Source organism: Neolamprologus multifasciatus, chromosome 5, assembly GCF_963576455.1.
Source record: "Neolamprologus multifasciatus chromosome 5, fNeoMul1.2, whole genome shotgun sequence".
NCBI lineage: Eukaryota > Metazoa > Chordata > Actinopteri > Cichliformes > Cichlidae > Neolamprologus > Neolamprologus multifasciatus.
This window is the reverse complement of record NC_140443.1, coordinates 20,969,773-20,983,129: the sequence shown is the minus strand read 5'-3', so window position 1 is coordinate 20,983,129 and position 13,357 is coordinate 20,969,773. Positions and strand designations below refer to the sequence as shown.

The following is a 13,357-nucleotide window of genomic DNA, read 5'->3' as shown; positions in this document are numbered from 1 at the left end:
CACTACTGAAATTTTAGCTCTCACACACACTACTGAAACACTCTCACACACACAACTGAAACACTCTCTCACACACTACTGAAATTGTAGCTCTCACACACACTACTGAAATTTTGGCTCTCACACACACTACTGAAACACTCTCACGCACACTACTGAAACGCTCTCACACACACAACTGAAACGCTCTCACACATACTACTGAAACGCTCTCACACACACTACTGAAAAACCAAGGCATTTCAGTTGAACAGGAAGGCATTTCAGTTGAACAGGAAGGCGTTTCAGTTGAACAGGAAGGCATTTCAGTTAAACAGGAAGGCGTTTCAGTTGAACAGGAAGGCGTTTCAGTTGAACAGGAAGGCATTTCAGTTAAACAGGAAGGCATTTCAGTTGAACAGGAAGGCATTTCAGTTGAACAGGAAGGCATTTCAGTTGAACAGGAAGTTAATTCTTGACAAAGAAACTGAAGGAAAAAGTGGTAGATTTCAAACAAACCACTACACAGATGTCTACTCAGCAACCTGCTAGTTAGGGGTGGGTTTTTATAATCGATTTATCAATTAAAATCGATTCTGGCTTGGATAACGTGAAATCGATTCATTAAAATCCTGAATCGATTTTTTAATATAAATTAATTTTGCCCGAAATGCCAGAATCTCAGGTGAAACCGCACAAAATTTCAACAACCACCAAACAGCTAAAACAGTAAATGAGAGCAGGAACACGGATTCTGCACAAAGACGTAAACACACAGCGCGGACCCGCGGATCAGAATCAATGGGATGTCGCCTTTCTCACCCGACAGCACGGACACGGTCGGGGCTGAAAGTCAACAGCTGGCTGATTCTGATCTGTCGGCGGTCCCCGCTTTGTTTTCACGCCGTTTTTGCGCAGATTCTAAAGCTGTTAGTTTGATCTCTCTCCAAACAATATTGACTGAACCAGCAGCAAAAGAAGATCCAAACTGCGCTTCACATAAACATCGTCATGAATTCCCTCTGACGTTTACTGTTTTGCTTCCACCACGAGAAAATCACACGTCATGCACCGCTCTCTCTCTCTCTTTCTCTCTCTCTCTGTACTTCAAGAACTGTTTCCCGTCTAAAAATCTGTTTTCTGCATTATTCGCTTGCTTGTTATCAGTGTTGGGTAAGTTACTTTAAAATAGTAACTTAGTTACATTACTAGTTACTTCTATCAAAAGTAACTCAGTTACTTCAAGTTACTCGTTACTTTCAAAGTAACTAGTTACTAGGGAAAGTAACTTTGGTTTTACTCAGAATTCTCTTGTTAATGTGTTGCTTCCATAACTTTGCCAGTCTTCTAGCTTGCTTACTTGCCACAAGTGCACTGTGCCACCTACCAATAGAAAGGAACAGATAATGTGCATATTTCCACGAGAGAAATCCCACACCCGGACCATCATTGACCGCTGCCATGATTCTAGCCTACGTCACAGCATCATGTGCGCCTTTTACATCCAACACAAAAACTGCAGTCGTGGTGCTTTGATTGTACTCGGAACTCGGAAATTCTGCCTTCTGAATAGGAAGATAAAGCCTTTGAATGAAAACAAACACTGTTGTGACAGTGATGTACACTGTTTTGATGGTATATTTGCATCAATCTATGAATCGTTTGTTCGCAAGATTCAGATAATTATTTTTTAAAAGCTAGACATTTTAAATTAGAATAAGAAAGAAAAGTATTTCTTTGTGCCCACCTTTCCCTGTTAATGCCCTACCTGGCCCCCCTGGCAAAACTTTGCTAGATCCGCACCTGCACAATTACCAGCTGTCAGCTACCTAAAAAAGGATCCTGGGGTTATTTGTCTCTCAGAAACAGTTCATAACTTCCCTTCAACTCATTCATGTCACCTAAAAGGTAAACCTGTTTCTCCATCACCTGCTCAGCTCTGATGATTCAGTAAGGACATCTCCTGGTTTCATCTTCATGTTTCCCTCTCACCAGATAACCAAACCGACATCATGACCAGCAGCTTTTTTGCAGCTGTGGCTCCAGCAAACATCAGCTGATACTAGAAATTAATATTATATAAATTCTAACAACAGCTTATCAAGCTTAAACGTGCTGCTGTTGTTTAGCGTGACATCTGCTGGTTTCCTCTTTCTGGCGCAAAGTGGGCGATAAACGAACAAGAGAGCCGATCAGCTGATCATTGATCAGTTTTCATGATTGAAGTAGAAACGGGAGAGGGAGGGGGAGAATGAGAGAAGAAGAGACAGCTGTGCAGCAAAGACACAGAATAACTCCAGCTTTGTGCCCTTTTCATTGTAGCTGAATTACGGGACAAACTGTTCCTTTTCACCTCAATAAGAAACGCGTAATATTTTCTCTGAATACCAGACGGGACGGTTGGCAACTCTAATAACTTATGAACAAAATAAAGTTCAACATCATTAACTTCATAGCACCCACCCAGCTGTATAGAAACTCCGTCATGCTAGCTAGTACGCAGTACGGAAAAAGTCAGCACAACGAAAATAAACTCCACCTAAACTTGGTTTATATCTGACCCAGATAGACTGCAGGTCATAACTTCTTACCTGAAGTTCAGTTCACACTTGGACCGGCGGCCGCCTCGGGTCTCTTTTCCTTCTGCGTCCTCCACCTGCTGCCTCCACCACTTGCTAATGTTACAGAATCTGTGGAAGCTCCGCGATAGCCACCACACGAAGTAACGAGTAACGACCCTATCTAAATCCTAGTAACGACTAACGCGTTCCTGGTTTTGGCATAATAACTAGTTACCGTGCTCGTTACCACAATAGTAACGTAGTTACTGTAACGCGTTACTTAATAACGCGTTACGGTGTGTTCACACCGAACGCGATGGACGCGAACAAAAACGCCCCAAACGCCCCTAATTTGACGCGTGCACATTCGCGTCTCAACGCGTGTCCAAGAAAAATCCATCGCGCTTCAAAATATGATATTTTGACGCGCGTGAACCGGAAATGTGGGAGGGATGTGGGAGGAAGTTGTGCCAGACCGGTATCTTTGCAAGATGGCAGCTGTCGAGTTAGCGCTTGAAGAGAGAGTCTCCCTTCTCTATATACTGTGGAGAGCAGAGCAGCGGCGTAAAAGACGCCCTCGCCGTACCTGGGTCCATCAGGTCCTCCAGAGGCGTGAGCAGTTTGGTGAGTTTCACCATTTGCTCCAGGAGCTGCGCCTGGATGACGGCCGATTTCAGCGATATCACCGTCTTTCACTCGGCCAGTTTGAGGACCTGCTTTCCCGGGTCGGTCCCAGAATCGCCCGCCTAGACACCAACTACAGGCGCTCAATCCCACCTGCAGAGCGCCTGTCCATCTGCCTGAGGTTAGTAAAAGTATTTAATACGGTAGTCCTTTATTGATACCTGTGCTAATATATGCTAAACTATCCATTTATACACTGCTAACGTGGATGTGCTATGCTAACAGTGAATGCTCGGTTTTTACTGAAAGCAAACTGTGGTACGGAGACGACTGTTTATAATATTTCTAGTGATACTCAGAAGGTCTCATCAAGTCCCGATTTAATTCGATTTATGCTGTTATCAGTGTTTGCAATGATAGCATGGCTGTGGTGTCATATCAATGTATGCGCTCGGTGTTTGCTGATATCAAACTGTAGCATTAGGACCACTGAGTTAACCTTTTTTTTATTTAGACCTGGTTTAATTCTGGGATAGTTGAATATTTGTATATAATCACCGCAGACTGTTTTAGATTATATCTAATATATATCATGTAATTATCCTTATAATTACAAAAGGTTTTATGTAAGATTTATGTTTTGCAATTTGTAATTTTGGAATTTCAATAATGTATTTTGTAACTGCAGTACACATAATACTCATTTTAAACAATTTTGTCCAGGTTCCTTGCCAGCAAACAACTCCTCCAGAGAGGCTGTCCTGGTGAGGGAGAAATTCATGGCTCACTTCTCAGCGGAGGGAGCTGTGTCTTGGCAACCAAAGGAGTAGCCTGTTTGAAGTCCGAGTGACTTCCCCACAACGGCTCTTTTAAGAGCCACCCACAAACCTCTAAAGAGTGTTCCTGTCCTTTTAATTTTTTCTTAATAAATGGAGCTCTACTCCAAAATAAACTAACCTCTTTTTACTCTCTTAAGTAACTTGTCTTCACTATGTTCCTATATACAGTGTGGTGCAAAAGTTTGGGCAACCTTATTAATAGTCATTATTTTCCTGTATGAATCACTGTTACAATGAAAAATGTCAGTTAAATATATCATATAGGAGACACACACATTCATATACACTAAATATTTATTTCATTTCTCTTTTTTTGTGTCGCCAATTTATGCACCTGCTTGATTTAAACACTTATTGCACACTTTCTGTAAACTGCATTTCACTTCTCAAATATCACTGTGTGTGTCTCCTATATGATATATTTAACTGACTATTTTTATTGTGACAACCAGTGATTTGTACAAGAAAATAATTACTTTTCACAATGTTGCCCAAACTTTTGCATCCCACTGTATTAGTATGTTTTGTCATTAGTATAATATGAAATAAATTCTACTTGTGTCAAGTCGGGTGCCAATATTTGCTGTGTAGTAGAACAGAGACATTTTGTCATTATAAATGTTTATTTGAAAAAATATAAATTCATTAACAAAAACATTTATCATAAATATATGAAATGTAACTATTTACAGAGAGACAGGAATAAAAAGGACCCAGCTTGGAGTGGAAGAGCCTCAGGGAGAAGGAGGAGAAAAATAAGAACGTTGTTTCTGCCCTGGAGAGCTGCTGCCTCATCAGAAAACTACTGATCATTAGGGTCCAATGTTTCCAAATTTAACACAGCTGTGCTGTTTTGAAAAACTAATTTATAAATTTGAAATTTCACGAATTCTCGTGTCTGAGGCGGCATGCTCTCCAGAGCAGGAACAAGGCCGAGGAGGAAATGTTCAGTTGGAGACGGGCGTGGCCTCTTTAGGGACTCCAGGATGGCCAGCTCCACCGCCGATGGACCGTCCTGGGACCCGTCCCTCGCCCGCCTTCGAGCTGTCCTCCTCTGTGGGCCTGTAAAACACAGCACAAAACAACACAAAGTAATGAGAAGGCTGCTACTAGATTTTCATTTTCAAAATTGAAAAAAAAAAACCAGGATATAAACTGATTGGTTGTAGATATTTAGTAAAGGTGATCACAAGGGAATTCAAGCAAGTAAAAAGCTATCAGTGCTTGATGTTCATACCTGTGGGTGCAGCAGCAGGAGTGGAGGGACCAGGGACTGGAGAGCCAGGAGAAGAGACAGCTGAGGACTCTGCTGCATGATTACTTGACTCTATCAAGACAATATTAGATGTTAACAGGTTGAAGACAATAGTCATAGAGAATATTATATTATTATATACTTATATACTTATTATTATATACAGTGGTCTCTCATTTATTGCAGCACATGAACAGTAGTCACAGTTCTCACAAGTTGATTCTCAAAGTGCAAACCTTTGTCGATTTTAAAACGTAAAAGTATTATGCCGCGCTTTTTCTCCGTCTGCGGCGCCACTTTTGTGCGCCTTTTTTGCTCCCGGTGCAGGTGTCTATTTCCGAATGAGGGTCATAGTTATGAGTGTTTTTGTGCTGTTTTTGTCTATTGGACGTGATGGTTATCAAAACCAAACATGATAAGTTTGGCAAGCGCAGGAGACACGACATGGAGGAGATTTGTCATTTGGGCTGCAGAATGCAATGCGCATAGTTGAAAGCTGTACGGTGCAATAAAAAAAATCAGTGAAAAGGCGAGGCAGTGACGGATGAACAGCGGGACTACTGTATACTGTTTATTAATAAACAAAATATGTTCCTGTATGACAACACGCATAAATTAACTGCCTACATTAACTCAATGTAAACATACCTTCTGACTGACACTCCCCTGCTGCCTCTTCGGGCTGTCCCTGGTCCTCGGGGGAGAAGTTCTCCACGGTCCGCACCATATTGCCGCTTGTCTCCCGCGGGGTGAGGAAGGGGTCCAGAAACCCCATGACCGCGAAGAACTTCCATCTTCTCCCCGATCCTGCTGCAGACCCACTCCTCTTCTCCTTCTCTGCCTTCTTCTCCTTATTATAAGTGTCCCTGAGGCTCTTCCACTTTCTCCTGCAGATGTCCTCTGAATAAACGCATTATCTTGTTAGCGGAAAGGTATTTGTACATCAGTGGGAAAATAGCGGGACAGTAGGCGGGCTTGCTAGCTTTTGCGCGGGTTCATCGGGTCAGTCTGAAAATTAAAAAGAAGGAATGAACTTACCAGGTTGCCCGATCTCCTCACTTATGTGTCTCCAAGCTAGGTCCTTTTTATTCCTGTCTCGGTAAAAGTAGTAGCTAGCATCGTACAGCTCCGGGTGATTAGCCACGGCACTGATTAGCTTTTCCTCCATACTGAATGAAGAATGAAGGGCTTTGGCTGGATCTGCCCCTTTGACCTAGGTCAGAGCCACGTCACCAGGCTCCTGATTGGTTGTCGCGGCGCGATTTGACGCTGGAGTTCAGATTTTTCCAACTCGAGCGGTAGACGCGAAACGCGCGTATGCACAAAATGCAACACAAAAACTCACGCGCGTGGTTTTATTCGCGAGTCAAACGCGCCAGACGCGCTACACTGACGCGCGTTTCACGAGTTTTGGCGTTTTCGCGACGCAAATCTGCTTCCGAATTTTCGCGGGACCCGCAATCGCGCGTCATCGCGCTTTTCCATTGACTTTACATGTAAACCTGACGCTCTATTCGCGTCCATCGCGTTCGGTGTGAACACACCGTTACGGTGTGTTCACACCGAACGCGATGGACGCGAACAAAAACGCCCCAAACGCCCCTAATTTGACGCGTGCACATTCGCGTCTCAACGCGTGTCCAAGAAAAATCCATCGCGCTTCAAAATATGATATTTTGACGCGCGTGAACCGGAAATGTGGGAGGGATGTGGGAGGAAGTTGTGCCAGACCGGTATCTTTGCAAGATGGCAGCTGTCGAGTTAGCGCTTGAAGAGAGAGTCTCCCTTCTCTATATACTGTGGAGAGCAGAGCAGCGGCGTAAAAGACGCCCTCGCCGTACCTGGGTCCATCAGGTCCTCCAGAGGCGTGAGCAGTTTGGTGAGTTTCACCATTTGCTCCAGGAGCTGCGCCTGGATGACGGCCGATTTCAGCGATATCACCGTCTTTCACTCGGCCAGTTTGAGGACCTGCTTTCCCGCGTCGGTCCCAGAATCGCCCGCCTAGACACCAACTACAGGCGCTCAATCCCACCTGCAGAGCGCCTGTCCATCTGCCTGAGGTTAGTAAAAGTATTTAATATGGTAGTCCTTTATTGATACCTGTGCTAATATATGCTAAACTATCCATTTATACACTGCTAACATGGACGTGCTATGCTAACAGTGAATGCTCGGTTTTTACTGAAAGCAAACTGTGGTACGGAGACGACTGTTTATAATATTTCTAGTGATACTCAGAAGGTCTCATCAAGTCCCGATTTAATTCGATTTATGCTGTTATCAGTGTTTGCAATGATAGCATGGCTGTGGTGTCATATCAATGTATGCGCTCGGTGTTTGCTGATATCAAACTGTAGCATTAGGACCACTGAGTTAACCTTTGTAGTGATACTCACTCCTTTTTATTTAGACCTGGTTTAATTCTGGGATAGTTGAATATTTGTATATAATCCCCGCAGACTGTTTTAGATTATATCTAATATATATCATGTAATTATCCTTATAATTACAAAAGGTTTTATGTAAGATTTATGTTTTGCAATTTGTAATTTTGGAATTTCAATAATGTATTTTGTAACTGCAGTACACATAATACTCATTTTAAACAATTTTGTCCAGGTTCCTTGCCAGCAAACAACTCCTCCAGAGAGGCTGTCCTGGTGAGGGAGAAATTCATGGCTCACTTCTCAGCGGAGGGAGCTGTGTCTTGGCAACCAAAGGAGTAGCCTGTTTGAAGTCCGAGTGACTTCCCCACAACGGCTCTTTTAAGAGCCACCCACAAACCTCTAAAGAGTGTTCCTGTCCTTTTAATTTTTTCTTAATAAATGGAGCTCTACTCCAAAATAAACTAACCTCTTTTTACTCTCTTAAGTAACTTGTCTTCACTATGTTCCTATATACAGTGTGGTGCAAAAGTTTGGGCAACCTTATTAATAGTCATTATTTTCCTGTATGAATCACTGTTACAATGAAAAATGTCAGTTAAATATATCATATAGGAGACACACACATTCATATACACTAAATATTTATTTCATTTCTCTTTTTTTGTGTCGCCAATTTATGCACCTGCTTGATTTAAACACTTATTGCACACTTTCTGTAAACTGCATTTCACTTCTCAAATATCACTGTGTGTGTCTCCTATATGATATATTTAACTGACTATTTTTATTGTGACAACCAGTGATTTGTACAAGAAAATAATTACTTTTCACAATGTTGCCCAAACTTTTGCATCCCACTGTATTAGTATGTTTTGTCATTAGTATAATATGAAATAAATTCTACTTGTGTCAAGTCGGGTGCCAATATTTGCTGTGTAGTAGAACAGAGACATTTTGTCATTATAAATGTTTATTTGAAAAAATATAAATTCATTAACAAAAACATTTATCATAAATATATGAAATGTAACTATTTACAGAGAGACAGGAATAAAAAGGACCCAGCTTGGAGTGGAAGAGCCTCAGGGAGAAGGAGGAGAAAAATAAGAACATTGTTTCTGCCCTGGAGAGCTGCTGCCTCATCAGAAAACTACTGATCATTAGGGTCCAATGTTTCCAAATTTAACACAGCTGTGCTGTTTTCAAAAACTAATTTATAAATTTGAAATTTCACGAATTCTCGTGTCTGAGGCGGCATGCTCTCCAGAGCAGGAACAAGGCCGAGGAGGAAATGTTCAGTTGGAGACGGGCGTGGCCTCTTTAGGGACTCCAGGATGGCCAGCTCCACCGCCGATGGACCGTCCTGGGACCCGTCCCTCGCCCGCCTTCGAGCTGTCCTCCTCTGTGGGCCTGTAAAACACAGCACAAAACAACACAAAGTAATGAGAAGGCTGCTACTAGATTTTCATTTTCAAAATTGAAAAAAAAAAACCAGGATATAAACTGATTGGTTGTAGATATTTAGTAAAGGTGATCACAAGGGAATTCAAGCAAGTAAAAAGCTGTCAGTGCTTGATGTTCATACCTGTGGGTGCAGCAGCAGGAGTGGAGGGACCAGGGACTGGAGAGCCAGGAGAAGAGACAGCTGAGGACTCTGCTGCATGATTACTTGACTCTATCAAGACAATATTAGATGTTAACAGGTTGAAGACAATAGTCATAGAGAATATTATATTATTATATACTTATATACTTATTATTATATACAGTGGTCTCTCATTTATTGCAGCACATGAACAGTAGTCACAGTTCTCACAAGTTGATTCTCAAAGTGCAAACCTTTGTCGATTTTAAAACGTAAAAGTATTATGCCGCGCTTTTTCTCCGTCTGCGGCGCCACTTTTGTGCGCCTTTTTTGCTCCCGGTGCAGGTGTCTATTTCCGAATGAGGGTCATAGTTATGAGTGTTTTTGTGCTGTTTTTTTCTATTGGACGTGATGGTTATCAAAACCAAACATGATAAGTTTGGCAAGCGCAGGAGACACGACATGGAGGAGATTTGTCATTTGGGCTGCAGAATGCAATGCGCATCGTTGAAAGCTGTACGGTGCAATAAAAAAAATCAGCGAAAAGGTGAGGCAGTGACGGATGAACAGCGGGACTACTGTATACTGTTTATTAATAAACAAAATATATTCCTGTATGACAACACGCATAAATTAACTGCCTACATTAACTCAATGTAAACATACCTTCTGACTGACACTCCCCTGCTGCCTCTCCGGGCTGTCCCTGGTCCTCGGGGGAGAAGTTCTCCACGGTCCGCACCATATTGCCGCTTGTCTCCCGCGGGGTGAGGAAGGGGTCCAGAAACCCCATGACCGCGAAGAACTTCCATCTTCTCCCCGATCCTGCTGCAGACCCACTCCTCTTCTCCTTCTCTGCCTTCTTCTCCTCATTATATGTGTCCCTGAGGCTCTTCCACTTTCTCCTGCAGATGTCCTCTGAATAAACGCATTATCTTGTTAGCGGAAAGGTATTTGTACATCAGTGGGAAAATAGCGGGACAGTAGGCGGGCTTGCTAGCTTTTGCGCGGGTTCATCGGGTCAGTCTGAAAATTAAAAAGAAGGAATGAACTTACCAGGTTGCCCGATCTCCTCACTTATGTGTCTCCAAGCTAGGTCCTTTTTATTCCTGTCTCGGTAAAAGTAGTAGCTAGCATCGTACAGCTCCGGGTGATTAGCCACGGCACTGATTAGCTTTTCCTCCATACTGAATGAAGAATGAACGGCTTTGGCTGGATCTGCCCCTTTGACCTAGGTCAGAGCCACGTCACCAGGCCCCTGATTGGTTGTCGCGGCGCGATTTGACGCTGGAGTTCAGATTTTTCCAACTCGAGCGGTAGACGCGAAACGCGCGTATGCACAAAATGCAACACAAAAACTCACGCGCGTGGTTTTATTCGCGAGTCAAACGCGCCAGACGCGCTACACTGACGCGCGTTTCACGAGTTTTGGCGTTTTCGCGACGCAAATCTGCTTCCGAATTTTCGCGGGACCCGCAATCGCGCGTCATCGCGCTTTTCCATTGACTTTACATGTAAACCTGACGCTCTATTCGCGTCCATCGCGTTCGGTGTGAACACACCGTTAGTCCCAACACTGCTTGTTATGCACAAGTCTACTGTTGTTTACAGCGCTGTCGGCCGCTGGTTTTTTTTTTCGTTTTACATACTTCCGAAAAGAAAATCTTATTTCTGCCATTCAATACTGAACAAATTTAAACATTTAAAAATTATGCAAAATGCAAAACGCTTAGCCGTGTCTCTAATAAAACCGCTGGAACGTCAGAGGTAACGTTCATATGTTGATTAATGGTTTTCTTTCGTTTTTGATGTACTGCAGAATATTTTTTATAAAATCCCAGGCCAGGAAAAATCACCTTCATGTTTTTCTGTGTTTTATCTTCAGCTACTTTTACACAAAGGCATCTGCTGTGACGCTTACACCTTTGATAAAGTCTTGCGTGTGTCAGCGTCCTTTTTTTAGATACAAAAATATGTAAATGTACTGATCTGAATTATAATATTGCTGACTGTCAAAATTTCCCAGAATCAAATTGAATTGAATTGAATCGAATCGAATTGAATCGAATCATGGAACGATAAGTTAGACAGCTTAGTCTTAGTGAGACAGCTGCATTACTTAAAAATATATTAGCCTCAGCATAAGTCAAAATTTAGAATAGCAGGAGACGGGCATTATCCTGTTTTTTTGGGGGGTTTTTTGGCATATGTGCTTTTTGTCTTTTTTAGCAAAGAAAAAAATATCTTAAAATCATCAATAAAACCAGGGAGAGAAGGCTTAGCGTTCCTCCATTTAACACAATGGATATGATATTTACTCAAACGTATGATGATGTTAATAATGTCTGAGACAGATGATCCATATAAAAAAAAATTATGATGTAATTCAAATAGTGGCACATCATTAATATTTAGGAAAATCCAATTTTTTAAGTTGCACCAAATACATTGTGTGATAGGGCATAGAAAAAAAAAGATGTTCTAGGGTTTCATTTTCATCAGTACAAAAAGAACACTGATCCACCTCAAAGCCAAATCTCTTTTTTTTTTAGAAATTCTGCTACAGGATTAATTTTTTTTAAAGTGTGTTTCTTTAACTTTAGGTAGAATAGGCTATTTCATAAATTTTTAGTATGCTTTATCCAGTGTATATGAAATAACTAAATTAGAACCATGCAATGTAACCATTCTGTTGTAACTATGAAATATTTTTGTCTTTGAAGAAACTACATTGCCCTAGCAATAAATTTGGGAGCACTGATGAGAAATTATTGTATATCATAAAAATTTTAATCAAATGAAGCAGAGGCAGTGGGACCAGTTCACAAAATTTGTTCTATTCTCTTTGAGAACAGTTTAGACAATATTTTTCTGAAAAGTCTGGGTAACTTAGAATTACACCGTTATCATCCAACAAATCTGTTATGAATATAATCTTTTTGTTCAAACCAGTCACTCTTGAAAATTGATTTTTGATTAAATGTTATTACCCTATTATTCCATAAGGTTGAATTATGGGGAGAAGTTGTGGGTAAATCTCATTTTCCCAAAAATGCACAGTCTGTTTTGGAAAGTTTGATATCTTTATGGGGATTTTATTTACCGCAAAATCACATTTCAAAATAAAGTCTAATCCTGTATACTATTTTATTAAACAAGGATCATAGGATGTGGAGCTAAGTAGAGTCTGGCTGTGACAGACAAGATTTTAACCATTTAATTCTAAGGGTGCCATCCATAAATTCTAATTCTGGAGTTTTGATACCACCTTTATTGTATTCCTTCACACGCTGATATCTTTCTATGTAATGGGTTTTATTCCTCCACAAAAATTCGAAAAATAACTGTGTTAGCCTTATTAATGCTTTTAGAGGAGATATATAGAGAGTGACAAGGATAAATCAATTTGGAGATGCCTTCAGCTTTAGATAGGATGTTTCTGCCAAAAAAAGCGAGGTCTCTGCTTAACCAGTGGCTAAGTGATTTCTTCATCTCGATGATACAGTTAGAAATATTGGTGTCTTTTCTGCTAATTGGGTTTTTTAGATATTATCAGCCCTATATATTTAACTTTAGATTCAACTCTAACCAAAGCTATTGAGGAGTCAGAGCTTGTATGAATCGGGAGAAGTTCACATTTTTTGATACTGAGAGATAAACAAGAAGCTTTAGTTTTCTCTACCATGTATTTATCTTTCAAAAACATAGATGTATCATCTGTGAATTGACTTATTTTGAAGTCTTTATTAAAAATTGATATTCCTTGTATGTCGTTAGAATTTTTGATTAATAGTGTTAACAACTGAGTTGCCAATATAAAAAGCTTAGGGGAAACAGGACATAATTGCCGAATTCCCTGTTGCACCTTGAATCCATTCCTTGATTCAAGGAAGCTAAAATATTGTTAAGTAATGCGGCTGCTTCACTTAGGCTACAAGCACAGCCGTCCCCAACCCCCAGGTCCTGGACCAGTACCGGTCTGTGAGTCGTTTGGTACCGGGTTGCAAGAGTTGAGGCTTGAGTTTAAAATTTATGGTTTTCATGGTATTTATCTTTTTTTTTTATTTTTATATTGTTTACGTGGCACAAAAAGGTTGGGAACTGCTGTACTAGCAGGTTGCTGAGTA

The 13,357-nt window shown here is 41.1% G+C and overlaps 3 protein-coding genes across 3 annotated transcripts in view; 1 reads left to right on the top strand and 2 right to left on the bottom strand.

Moving 5' to 3' along the window:
- The window catches only part of tex264a (testis expressed 264, ER-phagy receptor a), a 90,785-nt gene that overhangs the window by 11,294 nt on the left and 66,134 nt on the right, over window positions 1–13,357 (top strand). The gene's annotated exons all lie outside the window — the stretch shown is intronic.
- Window positions 4,806–6,426, bottom strand: LOC146518558 (uncharacterized). Its single transcript, XM_085160998.1, has 4 exons — window positions 6,297–6,426; window positions 5,907–6,158; window positions 5,241–5,330; window positions 4,806–5,065 (listed from the first exon to the last, which is right to left on the bottom strand). Exons 1-4 carry the CDS (start codon window positions 6,424–6,426, stop codon window positions 4,806–4,808), a joined length of 732 nt encoding a protein of 243 aa, XP_085017124.1.
- LOC146518557 (uncharacterized) lies at window positions 8,697–10,448 on the bottom strand. The gene is made up of 4 exons (XM_085160997.1): window positions 10,287–10,448; window positions 9,897–10,148; window positions 9,231–9,320; window positions 8,697–9,055 (listed from the first exon to the last, which is right to left on the bottom strand). Exons 1-4 carry the CDS (start codon window positions 10,414–10,416, stop codon window positions 8,796–8,798), a joined length of 732 nt encoding a protein of 243 aa, XP_085017123.1. The 5' UTR covers window positions 10,417–10,448; the 3' UTR covers window positions 8,697–8,795.